The sequence below is a fragment of the Symphodus melops genome (assembly GCF_947650265.1).
Source record: "Symphodus melops genome assembly, chromosome: 18".
Lineage (NCBI taxonomy): Eukaryota > Metazoa > Chordata > Actinopteri > Labriformes > Labridae > Symphodus > Symphodus melops.
In genome coordinates, this window is record NC_136708.1 from 21,069,826 (window position 1) to 21,089,764 (window position 19,939).

The 19,939-nt window shown below is 44.9% G+C and overlaps 2 protein-coding genes across 2 annotated transcripts in view; both read left to right on the plus strand.

The window, feature by feature from the left end:
• Positions 1-4,731, plus strand: part of pkhd1l1.1 (PKHD1 like 1, tandem duplicate 1) — a 37,649-nt gene extending 32,918 nt beyond the window's left edge. The window contains exons 64-76 of the mRNA XM_079368634.1: positions 26-148; positions 238-349; positions 1,028-1,144; positions 1,239-1,404; positions 1,728-1,960; positions 2,110-2,274; positions 2,399-2,556; positions 2,644-2,779; positions 2,899-3,243; positions 3,331-3,482; positions 3,575-3,721; positions 3,817-3,970; positions 4,074-4,731. Of these exons, the coding sequence (XP_079224760.1) occupies positions 26-148; positions 238-349; positions 1,028-1,144; positions 1,239-1,404; positions 1,728-1,960; positions 2,110-2,274; positions 2,399-2,556; positions 2,644-2,779; positions 2,899-3,243; positions 3,331-3,482; positions 3,575-3,721; positions 3,817-3,970; positions 4,074-4,321 (2,256 nt within the window). The 3' untranslated portion in view covers positions 4,322-4,731. The remainder of the gene's footprint in view (positions 1-25; positions 149-237; positions 350-1,027; positions 1,145-1,238; positions 1,405-1,727; positions 1,961-2,109; positions 2,275-2,398; positions 2,557-2,643; positions 2,780-2,898; positions 3,244-3,330; positions 3,483-3,574; positions 3,722-3,816; positions 3,971-4,073) is intronic.
• A 662-nt stretch (positions 4,732-5,393) lies between these two features.
• Positions 5,394-6,958, plus strand: gdf6b (growth differentiation factor 6b; the record flags this gene model as incomplete). Its single annotated transcript, XM_079368193.1, has 2 exons — positions 5,394-5,861; positions 6,066-6,958. Exons 1-2 carry the CDS (start codon positions 5,513-5,515, stop codon positions 6,956-6,958), a joined length of 1,242 nt encoding a protein of 413 aa, XP_079224319.1. The 5' UTR covers positions 5,394-5,512.
• Between the last annotated feature and the right edge of the window lie 12,981 nt (positions 6,959-19,939).

Genomic DNA, 19,939 nt, shown 5'->3' on the forward strand with positions numbered 1-19,939 from the left:
GACCATCTTCCCAACGCCCTCACAGACCCCCAGCAGTGTCATCGTTTCCAACGCGACCATGGTGGACAACGGGATGGGCATCATGCCGATAACCTACGGTCCTCCTTCTCTTTCCCACAAATTTGCCGATAAATTTGCAAACGTTAAGGTGAGAAAGTGTTTCCTTTCCTACTTTTACAATTATGACTTTTTTTCTTCATATTTAGTTTCATGTTCCTGATGCTTCTCTTTTCCCAGAATTCCTTGTTTGTTGGCAGCAGCCCTAACTTCGACTGTTCCGACACTCTGCCAAGCAGCGACTATAATGTTCGAGGAAGCGATCAACATCGTGCCCCGAGACCGATCACTGGTACAGAAACAAAACACAACACTCAGTATAAAATGAAAATACTACTTTAAAGGTCACATGTTCTCCTCCTTTTCAAAAAGTTTAAAAAAGTCTCAGAGCTCCTCTTCAACATGTGTGTGAAGTGTGTTGTTGTAAATCCACTCTGATCCTGTATTTGATCATGTCTATAAACCCCTCTATTTCAGTCCTGCTCAGAACAGGCTGTTTCTGTGTCTGTAGCTTTAAATATGTAAATGAGCTGTGTATGGCCACGCCCCCTCTCTGGAAGGGCTCGGGTGTACTCGCTGCTTTCTCGCTCCATGTCCTATTGTTTACGGTGAGAAGGCAGACTCAGAGGGCAGAACAAACACCTAGCTGTGGGAGTGTCACCCACCTGGGGGAGGGGCTACTGCCCTTTGTGATGTCATGAAGGGAAAATCTCCAAACAGCCTGTTTGAGCGACACATTTTGTGAAAAGTGGAGCAGGCAGAAGACGGACTTTTCTCATTGTTGGGGGGTTTGGAGACAGACTAGAGACACATGGAAACGTGGTGAAGAGTTATCTGCGTAATAACTTGAACTTTCTCGGGTCACATCTGAGAAACAGATCAGTGTTGATTTAGACGATTTCATTTAACAAAATAGAAATGTATTAAAAAAATTCTGGGATTTCATGTCTTCTTCTTCCACTCTGTACAGAAGGCAGATCTGGAATCTGTTGGCCAAATTTCCTTTCCGCCCACAACGGCGCTCCATTAATGATGTATCATGAGAACCAGAACTACAACGCAATCAAAGGCCTGATGACGGTGGAGGGTGAGTTCGGTCTCGGAGCTGTGAGGAAGAGGAAGAACGTTTTTTTCTTTAAAACAAAACCGTCACTTTATTTCTCTCGTTTTCGTTTTTCTAGATACGACATTCGTCAATTTCCAAAGCGTCTGCTCGGGCGAGGCAAACATCATGTTCATGACCAACCCGGAGAACGAGGACCTGCATCACCCCGTGCACGTTTCACGAGCAACCATGGTGGACAGCTCAGAGGACTACAAGGTCTTCATCCACAGGGCTTCTTTATCGTAAGTCGCTGTCGACCAAATGACACATTTTTAAGAAGAGCGTTGACAAGTTTTATACATTTTACTAACCTGAAACTATTTTTTAATTCTCTGAAAAATCATGTGCTGCCACTGTTGTACTCTGCTGAATTAGCCACGAGGCGTCAATGTCAAAATAGAACTGAAAATAACTCAAGAAAACAACTGAACTAAATTTAATTTGATCTCTTCTGCGTCGGGCTTCACTCTTCTTCTTTCCTCTTAAATTAAAGTTTTACCCCTAAAATTTAAAAAAAAAAAGTTACTCTCAGATGTGGATTACGTTTTGTTTTTTTGTGCTTCAGAAAGATCAACCCGTCAGACTGCGTGGACATGGACTGTGACGGCAAGAAGAAGACCATGTTGAAGGACTTGGACGGCTCGTTCCTGGGATCAGTGGGAACGGTACTGCCCCAGTCTGAGTTCCAGTGGGGGGGTGATCCCAGGAGGGGGCTGGGCGACTACCGTCTCCCAACGGTCATGATCACCAAGAAAGACGGCAGCCCCATCCCCGTGGACCAGATCGCTCCAAACAAAGGTGAGACGGAGAGAAGTCATTCATCAGTGGACCTAATCATCTAATCAATACAAATACACCAGTCTACATGCAGGCGTTTTATTAATCCATGCTTCATGAGGACCAGGAGGTTTAACTGGTTTTCTTGTGCTCTTTGTTTTTGTCATCAGGTATCATGAGGGAGAACTGCACATACGTGAGTTCCTGGCAGAGCTACAAGTGTTTCGGGCTGAACTACAGGATGCTGGTGATCGAGAGTCTCGACCCCGACACGGAGACGAGGCGTCTGTCACCTGTGGCCGTGCTCGGAGACGGCTTTGTGGATCTGGTTAATGGTATTCCTGTTGTTCTAACGCATTTCAAATTTAAGAAAAAAAACATCCGTCGCCACATTTTAATACACCATGTAAAAAAAAAAAAAGGGAGGGGGTCTTTAACGTTGTGTTTCTTCGCTCTCAGGTCCTCAGGATCACGGCTGGTGTGCGGGCTACACCTGCCAGCTCAGAGTGTCGCTGTTCCACAGCATCATTGCCACCGGTCACTCCTTTGAGGTCTTCTTCAGCAGCACCAGTCCTCAGAAACTTCGCCTCATGATGCTGAACGCCGCTCCATCCGAGGTCAGTGTAGAACCTTTAAAGACTCGACTGTAGCTTTAAACGCTCAGGAAATGTAAACGTCGTGTGTTCTTTGTTTTTCTCGCGCAGAGCGTGTTGGTGTCGGTGTTCTTCTCAAAGCCGCAGCGGATGGACGTGTACTTAGACAACAACTTAATCGCTCCGACTAACGCGAGGTGGAACGACGACAGAACAGACTACGAGCTGGAGAAGCCGCTCCATGCAGGTGCTGAAGCATGACGAGCGACACGTGACACGAACCGACCAAAGACACAGACGTGTTTATCGTTGATAGAAGTCTTTTGAAATCTGATGGTCAAAGTGATAATTCTTTAATCCCTCCAGGTCAATACGTCCCTCAACTGAACGCCACCAAGGGGACCAACTTCTTTGACCGAGACAACCAGATGGTTCAGGTCCTTCTGAGAGGTTCCGATCCCGCCGAAATACGAACCTCTCCGATTCTCTTCCTCTCCTTCGATCTGCCCACCATGACAGAGGACGAGTTCTTCGGGGAAAACCTGGTGCGGAACCTCGCCGCCTTCCTCAAAATTCCCCCGAATATGATCCGGGTCACCAACGTCATCCGGGAGGACGGGAGCGCGAGACGCAGGAAGAGATCTACGGGTCTGAAGGTGGAGGTGGAGATCAAGAAACCTCCGGTCCAGCAGAGAGACAACAGCACCAATGGTGAGTCGGAGAGGAAGGTGCTGACCTCCCGGGTCAGATTCATCTTTCTAACATCCAGACATGTAACATGCTCTGTTCTGGTCTCAGATGATGAAGACTTCACCCTGTTGAGGACCATAGCCGATGATCTCGGTCAGGCCGCCGTGTCCGGGAACCTCAGCACGTCCATCGGCTTCAACGTGTCTTCCATGGGCGTCATCGCGCCTCCTCCTGCGTCATCAGACCCAAGCTGGAAGAAGGTGAACATCAAGAGCTCATGTAAATCACGTGTGCACACACACACACCCCGTGTTGTTCGCTCCGTGAACGTCTTCTTTTTTTTAAACTTCAGGAAACTGCCGAAAACGAGACGAGGGGCGAGGCAGAAGTGAGCTACGTGTCGAGCGTGTCCAAGCTGCTGCTGATCCTGGAGCCGATGGCCGGGCAACACGTGGGTCCTCTGCTGCAGCAGCCGGCTCTGATGGCCGTGGATGAGCAGGTGACGCAAAACAGACGGATTACACGTCAAAGCTGAGACAGGAAACAGGAAGTAATCCTCCGTGTGTAAACACTGATCTGTGTCGTCGTCTGCAGGATAACTGTGTCTCGGTGGGGGTGACGACGCTCGCTGTAACGGCCACCCTGAAGGACTCCAGTGGAAACCCCACGGAAGGATTAGAGGGAAACGCCACCATGCTGTTCGACAACTGCTGGGCAAACTTCACCGACCTGTCTCTCGTCAACGGCGGTACGTTTTCATCCCAACACTTCAATCAATTATTCAGTTTCAGAGAAGGTTTTTTTAATTCTCTTTGAGTCGCCACGCTAACCGCCGCTCCCTCGCCCTGCAGGGGAGAACCTCACCATGGTCTTCACGCTGAAGGAATGGAGCTCAAAGTCGCGCTCCTTCAGCGTGAGAGACGCTCCGACCACCACCGCTGCCACCACCCTGTCCACCACCACGAGCCCCGGCACACCGGAGGCCACCACAGAGGACGACAGCATCTTCAGCTCCAGCAGCACGCTGGCAGCCAGCAGCGCCTGCGTCATCAGCGTCATCTACAACGTCGCCTGCTGCTCTTCAGGTTTCGGCTGTTAGACGTCTGTTATGAAGGAAAACTTATCTTCACTTTACCACGAGAAAGTCTGCTAAATACAAAGACGTAATCTTTAATATATACATATATGGCACAAAGGGGGGTTTTCTTCTTCTTCTTTCACTTTAACTCGTTGAGCGGTGGGTTTCTGTTAAACACAGAAAAACCTTGAATGTGAACCAAAATGGTGACCTCTGAAGGAAGACAAACTGAAGCACCTTCCCGCCTCACTTTGTCTCTTTATGTTCGCTGCTTGTGTGTGTGTGTGTGTGTGTGTGTGTGTGTAAGTGTGTGTGTGCGAGCACACGCAGCGGGTGAATCCATTAAATCAGCTGCTGCTGATTTTACATCTGTATCATGAAGGAACGTTATTTTTGTCTCTTTTCAATAAATTCTATTTTTCAGTGATAATAACCTGCATTGTGTCCTGCTCTTATTTCTTTAATCAATAAAGCACTTTAAGAAAAAAGAAAAAAAAAAAAGTTTACAAAGAAAGTACAAGAGACAAGACAACGATTTAATCATTCAAAATAAAATAGTGAATTAAAGAGATTTAAAAGTTATTCAAAGTTTCAGTATTAAGGGTATTATCATTGACTGTATGTATGTTTTATTAAATCTATAGTCCAGAGTTAAGGCTCTGTCCGTGGTGCTGAAGAAAGCTGATTGGCGACATGTGCACGCGCTTGTTTTTGCGCCGGTGCGTCACTAGATGGCGCTAAACTCCGCATGAATTCCCAAATCCAGACTTCACTCTGCACTCTCGACTGCTTTGATAAGGTGTAAGGTAAATGTTCGAGAAGACAGCAGCTGATGAAATGATGATGAAAAAGTAGGACATGAATGGAAACGTTTCATGAATGGGAGTTTCTGCGCAAGTCGTCGAGCGTCTTTTCAGCGCACATCTGGCCCTCAGGGAGGGAGGAGCGGGCCGACAGAGGAACAATTAGTTTTACAGCCTTAATTTGCGCCCTCCATTTACCCCCTTGCGATAACAGTACAATGTGGGCGTGTTCTCGCCCCCTCTTTTTAAAAGTTTGCACCGCCTGTCCCTCCGAGCTGTGCGCACTTTGCGGAGCGGCCACTTGCTGCCGAGTGGATGCCGAGTTCAGCTCCGCTTTTGCCCGTGGTCCCCCCCCTCCCCATCCGCCCATAGCTCAGGCTCCGGCTCTGATTCAGGACGAGACCAGAGGATGGATATCCATCACTTGACTCTTCTCTGCGGGGCTCTTGTGTTTGTCTGGGAAATCCCCTGTTTTCAGACTCTCGCTATTTTCCCTCCAGCTGTGCCGAAGAGCAGCAAGGTGACGCGGATTTTTGACGGACAGGAAGCGACGAAATACTTCAAGGAGATTTATGCGCCACCATTTATCGACAGAAACAATAAAGCAACAACATCCAAGGACTCTGTTGAGCCTCATGACTACATGTTGTCCATTTACAAAACCTTCTCAACAGCAGAGAGACTGGGACTCAACGCCAGCTTCTTTCGCTCCTCAAAGGCTGCAAACACTATTGCAAGTTTTGTGGACATTGGACAAGGTATGAATAACTGAGGCTGTGTGTGTGTGTGTGTGTGTGTGTGTGTGGTGTTCAGGTATGTTTCATTGAACGCATCCATGACTCATATTTTCTCCCCCTATAGATTAATGTCCTGCAGACAACAGTGAGATTCCACATTTCTGCGGTATGCACATCATCTCCGTGAGAATGCATTTGACCCTCCTGTTTTAATGTCTTCCACAGATGACCTCCCACTTTCCCCTCTGAGGAGGCAGCAGTATCTGTTCGACGTCTCAACCCTCTCCAGAAAAGCGGAGGTGCTCGGGGCCGAGCTCAGGATTTACACCAAAGTGTCTGGGAATTTCAGGATATCGGAAACAGAACCTGTCGAGGTCCAGCTTCTCTCCTGCCACGACCACCAGCTGCTCGACTCCAAAACGCTGGACCTGCAGGATTCCCTCAGGCCCAGGTGGGAGGTTTTGGACGTGTGGGAAATATTCAAAGAGCAGCGGCACCTGAGCCAAGGGAAGCACTTCTGCCTGGAGCTCAGGGCCATGCTGGACAACCCGGAGAGGGAGCTGGATCTGCAGCTTCTTGGCATGCATCGGCACGCCAGGCCCCAACAAAAGAAAGCCATCTTAGTGGTGTTCACCAGGTCCAGGAAGAGGCAGACCCTCTTCAGTGAGAGGAGGGAGGGGAGGGTGTTATTGGGGCTGGAACGGAAAGCCAAAGAGAGGGGCCCCGGAGCCAAAACCAGCAGGAGAAGGAGAACTGCTGCATCCAAAACCCGTCACGGTAAAAGACATGGCAAAAAGTCCAAATCCAGGTGCAGCAAGAAGCCGCTGCATGTGAACTTCAGAGATCTGGGCTGGGACGACTGGATCATCGCCCCGCTGGATTATGAGGCGTACCACTGCGAGGGGGTGTGTGACTTCCCCCTCCGCTCCCACCTGGAGCCCACCAACCACGCCATCATTCAGACTCTGATGAATTCGATGAACCCCAGCAACATGCCGCCCAGCTGCTGCGCACCGTCCAAACTCAGCCCCATCAGCATCCTCTACATCGACTCAGGGAACAACGTGGTGTACAAACAGTACGAGGACATGGTGGTCGAGTCCTGTGGCTGCAGGTAGTCCAGCGACTTCACACGAGTCAAACAGCTTCACAGTCTGAGGAAAAAAGGCTTTCAAAGCGTACCCAAGCAATACTAAAACATGATTTATACCTTTCAACACTTTATCATGTTTGTCATGTAGGATTTCTGCCTGTCACCGTCACAGCTCGTGAATATTTTAAAAGACATAAAGTATGCATAGAAAACTCCAGATCAGCCAAATGTTCACATTTATATAAATGATCAGCTTTTTTTTACCAACATGAGTGAAAACACAACAAATGCAAAAATCAATTTGCTGAAAACTTAAAATAATCAAACTCTCTTCAAATTCAGTTTAAGCGATTCTTAAAGGAGAAAAAAAATTCAAAATGATGTAAAGAAGATATTTGAGGTCGTCATCTTGATTCCTGTTTCTAAGGATCAAACTTTCTCACTAGGGATCAATGAGAGTCAATATGTTTTTTATTTAAACCCTTTTATTTAATTACACCTGTGTGCCCTGTTTTCTTACCTTCTCTAAAAGTTATACTTTATTTATTTATTTTTTTTTAACTATTTTTAGACGTCAGACTGAAAACTTTTCCACTAATAAAAGAGGCAGGTTTCATCTCCAGACAGCCGCTATGACTCAGGGAACGTGAAGAGTGAAGCATCAGTCCTCCTTTCTCACCGTCACCAACGCGTCTTTTATTACCATCTTCTTTTTTTTTTCCTCCTCGCTGATAAGGAACTTAATTTTGTCTGTAATGCACTGATGTTCAAAAAGGTACCATGTGTAAATATTTGAAACGGAAGTAATAATTTATGTTCCTCTGTGAATAAGTTATTTTTTTTTTATTGTCGGCTTCGTTCCGTTGCAGCTTCCAGACGACGTGAGTCACACATCTGGATGTTCAGGTTCAAACAAACACATGTGGGAAACGTTTCTGTCCGCAGACTGAAACATCGAAGTACCGTCAGTGTTTTTGTTGTTTCTATCACTAGAAGATCATTTTTAACCTCGAGGCAACAGAAGTGCTGATAGTCGCGTTTGTCGCACATTTTATACATCTTATATTGTGTTTTCTTTTATTTACTGGAATCTGAGAATAATATATTATACTGCTGAATACGATGAAGGAAACATTCAGTGTCCCGCCTCCTTGTTTATATATATTATTATAAGACCTTCTTATTTTCTCTCCAGCATCAAACGATGTGACGTAAACTTATACTGCAGAAAAATAAGGTGACAAAAATTGATCTGTTAAATTGTTTAACCAAATGAATCTATTCTTATAAACGTATATGTGTAAGTGAACACATTAAAATGTGCTCTTATTCAAGTGTGGAATCATTTGACCTTTTTTGTTCTTCTTATTAATCCACCGCTGCTGATATACGAGTTTATTAAGACTTGTTCGCACGCGCACATGTGAAGGGCCTTAATTACTGATTGGATGCACCTGTGGAAGGTAACCACGTGTACAGGAAGTCAACAGGCGTGTCTCACTTATTGAACTGGCTGCATAAATACTTTCTGTCTGTTCAATGAGGAGTCTTTGTTGTACACCTTAGGAACTCTCTTTAGGGCTAAGAAGCTTTGTGAATACCTTTCATCTGTAACAAGGATATGCTCTTAACTTAAAGTAGAAATTCTTAGAAAATGTCACGATTCTCAGAATTTTCTCAGTAAGGAGGCTTTGTGAATACGGTGTGTGTGTGTGTGTGTGTGTGTGTGTGTGAACGAACTACGCCGACTGTTCAAGCGGATGTCACGTGGCGGACCTGATCGTGTGACGCCATCATGCCAAAAAAAAGTATTTTGCCATAAACTTACATTGGAAATTAAACATCAACAATAAACAAATAAACGTTTTAAATTTTTATTTTTTTATTTATTCATTTTGGAGGGGGGGGTATCATCTTCTATACACCAAACACCGTGTATGAATATAGTAGCCGATACTGTATGAAGCTTCTCATTATTTCACCTCATTACAGCCTGATAACACGTTGCCAAGAGAGTTGTCAATCTTGTAAATTGCTTCACATCGAATGTTTAGAATTAGAAAATTATCAGTTTAGCAGATTGCAAGAAATCTGTAACTTTCTGAAAGTGTGGCTCAAAATGTAGTTTCCTACTTTTAAGCCTGTTTAAACTGACGTGTATTATCAGACGGGCTTTTAGTGCTTTCATTGAGAGAACAGGAAGAAGAAAAGGAACCACTAAGACAACCAGGGAACATAAACGTGCTTTTAGTTTCAGTCTTTTGTTGTCGGTGTTGTGCAGCAGGGAAAGCATCACTACACCTGCTGTAGGTCAGTGTAAACACGGCGTCAGACACCTGAGCAGGGTGAAAACAGGGTCAGCAGACTGCCATCTTCTCTGGGTGGCCTGTGTTTCTGTGTGTGTTGGAGGTCGTGAAGGGTGGCGGGGTCCAACATGTGACAAACAAATTGGTGGGCAGATGTAGTGACGGACACCGACCCCCCCCCCCCCCCCCCCCCCTCCTCCGCTCCGTTGGTCTAGAGCCACATTGGATCCTCCAGCTCTCAGACAAAGGCAGGGTAGGATCTCAACATCTGATTAAGCCTGCCTTTTCCTCACTGGGGTCAAAGCTCAAGTGGGCCATTGTCTCTGAGGGCTGTGGACATTAAACAACGTACACGTCCCCCCCCCCCACTTCTTAGAAAAAAGGGGACTGCAATCAAGCAAGTGAGGGAGGGGAGGGGAGGGGAAGGAATGTGTGTGATGCTCTCTGCAGGCCTCACTGTCACTCCCCAAACAACAAGGTGAGATATAAAAAAGGGGTGGTGAGTTCGAGGCAGCTGCTCTGAACAGCCAGCCGAGGACAAAAGACTGCTATGTGCCGTCTCTATAGCGGCGCACGGAGGCGTTTCTGCGCTGTGTCTCCCTGTGGCAGATTTGCTGTGAGATGGAGAAGAATATTTGCAGGGGAAACAAAAGCAGGGTGTAAATCCAGCAGTTGTTATCACAGAGGAGGGGATAGGAAGGAAGGGGGGGGTTGTTTTGTTTTGTTTTTAAATGTTTCACACAGAAAGTAACGAAGGGTCAAGAACGACTAATAAAGAAAGGTCACATTTTCAATAAATCTCAGCAAACGACTCAACAACTAAAGCCAAAAAAACTTTCCACGATGGAATCCCGACACCTGTCTTTTCTGTTTGCTTTTCGTCGAGGGGCAAAAGTCTTGTCATCTTGACCTCTGTGTTTGCTCGGTTAAACGCCGCCTGTTAGAGGCTCCAGAGCGGGGATGCTCCGTGTGCAGTCAGATGGCAGCAGGCTCAAAGAAACCTGTGACGGACACGAGAGGGAAGTGACTCGTTACGCTTGTTTGCAGGGTAAACTTTAGCGACTGATTCGCAGGACTGTCAGGGTTAAAGACGTCTGAATTGTTTTTGGTTAACACCGCCGGATGTGTCATCTTTCTCCCTAAGAATGAAATCTACAAGAGGTGAAACTTTCAAATCTTTGCATGCCGTTAAAAAGAACGAGTGTAAAGCTGGAGATTTAAAAATGTTGATATTTGGGTGGTGGTTTGTACGGCCCCTTCAACCTGCCACACTCACATTCACACCTGCGAGCAGTTTAGAGTCATTAATTAACCTAACGAGTGTCTTTGGACTGAGGGATGGAGCTGGAGTAAACTTACTTTTCCCTGTTGGTAAGTTACTATCTGTAGCGTTGGTCATCGAGTCTTTCTCTGCAGATTATTGTTTACAAAAACAAAATATGTCCATTTGTCGAGACAGGCTACAAGAAGTGTCCCTCATAGTCTGAGTAAACGGAGAAGGTGAATTAAAATGAGTCAAACTGGTTTGCATCATCAACTCCTCCCTCCCGTTCTCCCTTGGTTCACAAAGCACGGCTAATGTAGCGGGCTAACTAGCAAACATAACGTCGCACGGTTGCATTATTTCAAAGACGATCAGAATTTAAAAAAAAAAAAAAAAAAAACATTTTTAATGCAACCTATTTGATTGAGTTGAAACAAAATACTTGTATTTAAAAAAAATTCAGCCGCTATCTAATTGGCTATAAGCGCTGAACTGCGGCGAAGGTTCGGTCTTGAAGGACGCACTCGATGGATCCTTTGTGGCTTTGGGAAAAAAAAGAAGGATGCATTTTTTTTTTTTAAAGCTAAATTTGAAGGACACTTCAAAAATGGGTCGGGCTTGTTGCACAGGGTTGATTCATGAAATGTGTCCTTTGAAGGATGCAGCAACCAAGCCGGAGTTATAAGGGTGTCCGATGTAATAGCTAGCGGTTGCAGTTAGCAATAAGGAAAATCTGTCCAAGACTTTCTTTGATTAGATGGAAAATGTTCCCAATCTGAATGGATTGCAATCTTCTTGTAAGCAGATGTGTCTCTCTTGTCCTTGATTAAAGCTAAACTGTTGTAAGATTCCTGCTGATCGGTTTCCAGGTTTCATTTGTCACGACTGATCTCAGAAAAAACCCCAAACACATGACTCGGGAGACAAAGGGCAGTTTGGAAGACCGTTTATTACAAGCGACGTCGGTACACAAACATCCCAAAACTCCAGAATAAGAGGCTAAAGTGTCGGTCACAGGTCAGATCAAACAGGACGCTGACACGAGGTACAAGACGAACTGGCACAGAGTGAGGGGACACACACAGAGATAAAATACTGGAGGGAGGTGGACACAGGTGAGACACATCAGTTAATCAGTCCTGAAACGAGACACAGGATAAGTGCCCAAAGTAAAACACAAACAGAAGACATGAAACATGAGGACAACAGATGAAAATGTTATATTTAACACAGAGTTGTGACAGTTTTGCAGACTGCATTCCCTCGATGTCTTCTCTCCACATGGACTGCATACAGCGTGCTCTATCAGCCGTTGGCTGGTACGGGTTCAACGAGTATAATGTGCACGACTCCCCAAGTTGTAACTTAGGACAACGAGTTTCATTTCAAGGTAGTTTACGACTGAGCAGTGATAAGCATCGGGAATAAAACCAACTTTAACATCGGCAGTAATCTCCCTGTATTCATCTGGTGAAAATCTGCAAACGACGTTCAGAGAGAGGGGTTAACCAAAGTGAGAGGAAAGTCAATCAGAGGAGGAGAGAACGTAGCATGGTGGCAGGGAAATGAGGCCGTGTGTGTCGGCTCCTTGTTCCTGCAGCAGAGCCCCATCGCTCAGACCTTTTTTGGCAGCAGAACAAACCGGGCAGAGTTACTTTCCTAGCGGTTGTTTCCCCTCTTCTTCTCTCCGCGGCTTTTTTTTTTTTTTTTACTGTCACACAGGGATCTAAATGATGAGGACACGCAGAGCATGCAGATGTTTGCAATATCTCTAATATGAACTCTCTCGTGCGGACGCACCTGGCTCTGATTTGTCTGAGATAGAGCATGTAGCGTGTGCACTTGACATCAGTTTTTATGTGTGCAGAAAGATACTTAAAGGAAACAGAGAAGAGGAGGAGGAGGAGGAGGAGGAGGAGGGTGCGGGGTTTGTAAGTAAAAACAGAGCAGCTGTCGCTCACACGGCCTACACAGAATGATAATCAGGGTCCCGGCTGCTTTTGTACACGAGCAGCTTTGGTTTTGGGTGACAGCGCTGCTAGTGTTGTTTTACAGTCAGTCTGCAGTTGGAAATAAAAACCAGACGAGGTGAGCGCTGCAGCCAGAATCAGTCCCGCCGGTAATTAAAAGTGCCTGCCGAGAGCTCTTTACTACACGCAGCCAGATCACACTGATCATCACCGGCTGATCACATCAAAAGGAAATGACACAGAACACAAGGCGGCCCATTAGTGACTGGATTTCAGCAACAAGATCACAGGCGCTCATTGGGTGGTTAATTACCAACAGATTGTCTGTTATTTTTTCTCCTGTCTGCTCAAAGAGAGACACTAAAAACATTTATTCTACTCCAGTGGGTAAAAAAAACAAACATAAAGGGGGGCGTTTTGAATCCATAATGATCTGAAATGATGCGGTACGAAATCTCATGTTGGTTCTGTTATTTTTTTCATTAGTTTTGATTCAACTGAAGCTTCGTTTCATGGCTTTTATCAAACAGTGACCCCTGTGGCCACAGGTGGTAATAACAGAAAAAAAAGATTAAAAAAAAAAGTCCTCCTTTAATAAAAGTGTTTCCGCAAAGAGGGGTTTATTGAGAACTTTAACTCTTAGCTTTCTTGTTTGTTTTTTTCTTGTTGAAAAGCGACGGACATGTGGAAGTGCAGAAATGTAACCCTATTAAGTCCTGCACTAAAATGTCTATTTGTAAAGCAGATTTTTTTTTTTTTTAAGTCTGATACCTAAAAAAAGTTGATCTTGATGAAACTTGAAAAAAACCCTGTACTTTTTTTTTTTTTTTATGTAAACACAGCTCTGACAACAACACAGCAGGACTCGAGCTTCACACTCGTTGCAGACAGTCAGGACTCACAGAGACATTTACACAGGATAGACTTGATATGTAAAATTCTTCCTTTAATAAAATAATTGTGTCCGAAAGTCTATGAGGTGCTTTTTAAACAGATAATGTCCAAAGAAACGGCACCTTTTTTTAATTAAAACATTTTGTTAAAAAACAGAATAAGTTTGTGATAATCGACGGAGTCGCCTCTGTGGTGGGTCTTTAGGCGAGACCAGTCGAGAACCAGTGGTCTACTGGTCAGCACACAGAAAGAACTCACAGACAGTCTAACAAACGAGAAGGACACATTTGTAATTTGGAGTTAGCTAATTTAACTCTTCTTCGGTCTAAATCTCAGACATGAACACCTTGTAAAATTAGCTACAGGTGCAACCAGCAGGACAACACACACTTTAAAAAACCCCCACACACACACTCGCGATCCTCACTGTGATTTATTCCCCTCAGAGAAACGTGGGGGCGTTTGGGCAGACAGGGTGGAGGCGGGGGAGGCCAAGTCTTTGGGTCAATAAAAATCAAAAAAGCAGTTATTGACTTTGAAGCCCTTTGCCGTTTGAGGGAAACCCAAAACCGGGCCGATTGTGGTGAGTGGCGGCGTTTGAGTCCGGAGAGGAAATGCGGTGTGACACTAACAGGCCGGAGGAGGAAGTGTTGATGGACTGAATTAAACAAGCAGGGGGGGAGGAGGGGGGGTTTGTGGGGGCATGACACTAATGTTTTCCATTGACAGGACGGAAAAGCCCTGCTGCTATGCCACACACACACACACACACACACACACACACGCACTCATAAATTCATGCATTTATTCACAAGGAGCCGGCTGCAGCAGCGGGGACACTTTCCCATGCATACTCTAAGAAAAACATACACAAACATTCAGTTTGAACCGAAGTTTAAAGAATGAGTGAAGGCTGAACGATCGCTCCAATCAACATTCACCTTCAAAATCTCCCAAAGCAGTTCGATTAAAGTCCTAAAATGTCCATCATCCACTTTGAGAGAAAGAAAACAACAAACATGGTCCAGGCTACTGTGACACAGACGTACACAAGCTGTCTGTTTCCAATTACAGCTTTTCAAGCAGCTTGAGGAAACGTGCGGTAACTTCAAGAGGAAATATTTTACATGTCAGGGATGTTATAGAGGAGCATTGTACTTTGTAAAAACTGCTGGATCTGGATTGTATCTGTGTGCAGAAAAATGCATCGCTAAGGAGAAACACAGAGTGCATATGAACGAGGACGGGGGGAACCTGAGCAGACGCACGGCCACCTCACAATGAAGATTTTCATTTGACACCTTTTTGCACTATTTGTGCGCTTATACAGATTTTTAGGGTTTGAAAAGAATGATGAGAAGTCCAGACGAGCTCTTTATGCATCAAAAACCACAGACTGTAAATACGACTGGACGAAGCCTGGAGGGGTTTTGGAGCCGCATGAATGGCGGTCGCCACGCTGGAAATGCCGTCAAGCTTTCAGTCAAGTTAACGACGGGCCGAGAGCTGCAGGCTTCTGACGAACCATCACATCGAGTCATCTCCGCATCTCTTAATGTGAATAAAGCTCATCAGAATGCACGAGAAAAACTTTAACCCTTTGTGTCTCAAGCGGACACTCGAGGAGCTGCAGGATTTGTTAATCCAAAAAGTTCAATATACATATTTTGCGACAAAAGTTAAAAAAACTGAAAAGCCTCTTCCACCGCCAAGTCATCAGACTCGTACATAAATAAAAAAATAATTACGTATTATTGCCCTATTCCATTCCTGGTTCCTATAACCAGGCCTGAAGAATTCCTAAACTGGTCAAACTGGTTTCAGGGTGACCATAGATGAATCATTACACCGGCTCGACTGTAGGCTTGGTTTAAGATCCGGGGAGGACGGCAGCGTCCGAGTGGAAACTTTTGCAATTTCACAACATTGTTTTCATCATTGAACATGAATTATGATCTTTACATGCTGTGATTAGTTTGACCCTGATGAGGTCGAAAACCAAGACAAATGATTCTGTATCCTTTCCGTCCTTGAATGAGACGCTGCTGTATGTTGATGAATGAACACTAACAGGTGAGTTACAGCAGGCGCTCTGATCCTCTCTGTGATGTTTCCTAAACGTTCGTTAGTTGAATCATTTTTCCTCCGCTCAGCTTTTATCAGTGTGAGCGCGCTGATGAAAGCGCTGTTTTGATCTGTAAGCCACCTTTCAGATCAGGATTTGGAGGCACATGGCATGGGAGAGGTCAGCGTTCGTATTAACAACAAGTCAGACGGACCTCCCAGCACGCATGCATTCATCTCATGAAGCAGGTCCTGGACTCTCCAGGTCTCCTTGATAAGGCTGTCAATCAGTCTGTGCATTTCTGCAGGTCGGCCTGGAAGCAGCAGACGCAGCTTCTCTGAGACGACCGGGAGTTAAACTGTTGAACTTCTCCTGTGAAATAAATCGAGGATTTGTTGTTCCTCTTTTGAATTAACTGGATTAAACCGAACTTTGATCAGTTTTTTTAAGGATGTAATTTCTTGTTGTCAAATCTCCATTAATCCCTCCCAACTGTCAGCTTTTATCACATCCCGCCGCAAAAACATTTGACCAGAGTGGATTTGAAGCGTGGCCTCAGTCACACGCTGAGAATCTGCAGCCAGAAACGTAACGTGCCGAGGTGTTGGGAGTCATTCTTGTGACTGTGCCATCCTGAAGACTTTTGAAACGTCTGTGAGTCAGGCTGATAAAGTCGTTCACATATGCACCTCGCCCTCAACACTTTGGGCCAATCAGGGCCCGATCAGCTGCTCCCGACTACTCGATTGATTTTCTTACATCTTGAACTTTCGGTCATAGATCTGCACACACGAGGTCAGTAAATAAGAGGCATCTTTTCTCGTAGAAAATTCTCCGATAAGACGGTTTTAAATCTTTGAAACAAACTTGAATCCCTGCACACGCCTTGTCAGCGTCACAAAAAGTGATTTTATTTCCTCAAAATGGGCTTGAATTCATTAAAAAAACGTGACTTCTTTTTCTAGTAAAATGTGTTTGTGCTGCAGGTTGAAGCGAATGATCGCCGCCCCCCCCCTCGACGGGGTCAGAGCGATGTGGTGGCAGTGACCTCGGCTCCCCTCCTTCACCTTTAGGTGTTGATTGCTTTAAGAACCCTAAATCTAGATTGAGGGCTTTTCCCATGGAGATTAGACGATCTGGCTTAAAGCGGTTTCAACAGGTCGCTTGTGAGGGGTCAAAGGTCAATTACATAGTAGTGCCTAATGGTAGCAAATAACGTCAATCACCTTAAACGGACCAACGGCGAGACTTGTGCCTGACTTTGGGCTGGAATGTGGAGAATCCAGAGGTTAAGCTGGTGGTGGTATGGAGTGGCTGACTGGACACACACACACACACACACACACACACACACACACACACACACACTGGTCAAACTCACTCATCGTAAACTCCTTTTCGAGGTGATCAATCTTAGAGTGACCTGATTCAGTCTGAACATCAACACGTATCCAACAACTGTGGAGACGACGTGATCAACTACAAACCGATCAACTCTGCGTCACAGACAGAAGTCCTGCATTTAGAAGTTTAGATAACTACCCCCCCCCCCCCCCCACACACACACACACACACACACACACACACACACACAAATGATGTAAGCGCTTCGACCAGCAACATTGATTTTCTTCCCTGAAGTTCACATGAAGGTTTCTTCTGCCCTTCGAAATTAAACTTCATGATTTGTTAGCGCCGCCTCAGACTGACTCGGTAATTAATGACTTAGCCTGAGGCGCGCAAACAAATGACGATGCTGCGTTACCACAGCAACGGCGATGACTCACACGCACAGCCAGCCCTCACCTGGTCTCATGCGCGGCCCGTGCCAAACGTAGCTTCGCCATTGTGCACATGTTCATGTCGTAACCAAACACGGACAAAAGATGAGTTTGTCTGGTTTTGGCAGTTCGGATCAGAAAAGAGTTTTATTTTAAATATAAATGTAAGTTAGGTCTGTCAATCATGTGTACTATTTAATGTACTTTACTTACACATTAAACGAAGAATTACATGACGAGGTCACAGCTTAAAAATTAACGGAGACATCGGTCTTAAAAGCTGCTCTCGTAGATGACTCAGTCATTTTTAGGAAAAAACTGGGAAGGAAAATCTCCTAAAGCCCAAAATCTCACTGCACGAATGAGGTTTCAATCCTTAAATTTGATACCAATTCAAGTGTAAAATCCTTACAAGCTGACCCTACACCCTTATAACATGATGCATCATAAGCTACTTATAAGACAGGGGCCTATAGTTGCACATGTTTGGCCTAAACTGAAAGCTCATTCAGTTTTACATTTTGCTTAATATCCATCAAACATATTTGCAGTATCATGTTGCTGCAGTCTGCTGCATGCATGTACAGTATAGCACCCTGTAATGTTGCCCCGTGTGCCACACACAGAGTTTGTGTGTATGTGCCGGGTTTGTTTCCATGCCTCCCTCGCTCTGAAGAACTCTTCCACAGTGAACAGCACACTGCAATCAGGCTCCGTTTATGGCAGCCAATCTGCCATTCACCAGACACCAAGATTGATGACGCCTGTCCCGACTGGCACTCAGAGCGAGACGCCGCCGTCCGACATGCACCGCACACTCATAAAACCTCGGTCCGTGTGTTCGGGGACAAACAAGGAAATGTGTCCATAAATTCTCACTTGTTTGAGAAATTCGAAGAAGTCTGAATCTCAGTGATTAAACAGCTGGAAACTTCTCTACATCCTGGTATCCTTCAGTCATTTTGCCCTTTTGACCTTCTGACCAGACTCCTTACACTAACTAGACTCAGTGTATTCTCCCATGAATGCAGCGTTAACCACCGCAGGCTCCCATTGACACTCAAACGGAAGTATTTTTACGGCCTCCAAGCACCAGTGAACAAGTTTAAAGCAGCTTAATTGCAGCGTTGACCTGATTGGCAGCTCCATGAATGTGTCTTAGTGGGGAAGAGGCCACAGACTGTTAACTGCAGCGAGGTGCTAACAAGAAAGACGGTTAATGAGCTAAACGCTGCACCGCCAGGACAGCTTTCAAGATGGCGTACGTTTCTTATGAACGAGGTTTATGAGAGACATAGTACGGAGGCCCGGAGGAGCAAAAAAATATCAAAACTTATAATCAACAGTTTGTCAAATTTGAAAAGGAGATGATTTGACCGTTTGTGATTTATTTTATTTATGAATGTTTTTTTTGTTTACACTTCAGGTTACGGTTGTTTTGACTATTTAAAAAAAAAAGAAAAGCTGTGAGCTGTGAAAAAACAAAAGGCTACATTCAAGCCGACTACACGACACGTTAAAAAGACGATGTTCCTCCAAACACACCTGAATCTGATGACCTGAAGCCTTGGCTTTATGCACAAGACTCCGCCCAGTGGTCAGTGTCGGTATTACACTCAAACAGTAATTCACAGCTTTGTGTTGGGTTTGCTGATAAGATCAATAAAAAAATAATAATTATTGGCTTCCTACATTTATACTAAACACTAAGTAGCATACAACTTATTTTGACGAGCTAGCGTAAAGTTAAAGTGAACATTTTTATCAGTTTCAGTGCGGCTAAAATAGTTAGCTTATGAAATAATAAGTTGAGCCGGCCACTAGAGGGAGCTGTTAATCCGCTTCACTTTTATGCTGCTGCTGTTTCGTCCATCTTTTTTATTGATTTTGAGGCTGATTAAATCAGATGTTATCTTTGATTCTTAAATGTTCGTAAGGACGCGTCTGTTGTTTTCTGTCGGTGTAGCTAACTGGCTGCTGATTTGTTTTCACCTGAAATGTCCCTCTAGATTTACAGTATGTTCTTGGTAGTTGTTTTTATCTGTCAGGTAAAGTTATAAAAATGTGTCAAGATTCTTGGTGTTTTATTGACTAACAGACTGCAGAACCAAGCAATAAAACACCATCTCAGTTTGGAGAGTTTTTTTTCACATGTATTTATTTTAATCTAAATCTTCTAGTATCGTACTTCTTCCTCATGACTTTCATTTTGGTGTGTTTGTCGCCATGGAAACTGTAAATCATGAATGATTTCTCATTTTCGTTCCACTCAAGACTCAACAAATGTTTTTCCTTTCGGGGGGCTTTAATATCCCATCTGTGATTTAAAAACAGCAAACCTTTACACAACAAGACCAGGAGATTCAGATGCTTGTCTGGTACAGTAGTGACAGGAAATGAGGTAATGAGGGCCTCTCTGGGGGAGCGCAGCATGGAGAGCGATGCACTGACCCGTAACAACCCAGACAGGTCCACTGAACTTTAGAGGTGAATTGGATCAGGGCCCCCGCTCGGCCACTCAGCCAAAAAACGTCCTGATGAGGGCTTAGCGGCAGCAATGAAAGCAACCTAATGAGTGAGGAGTAATCAACACTATTACCGGGTCCTCTCACAGCTACACGCATGCTTCAGCCCAGCAGGTTTGTAATGTGCTTTACAGCCAAACTACAGGCTGATTCACTGCGAGGGTGACTAATCAGGGGAGGGGAGTATTACTGAATTTAATG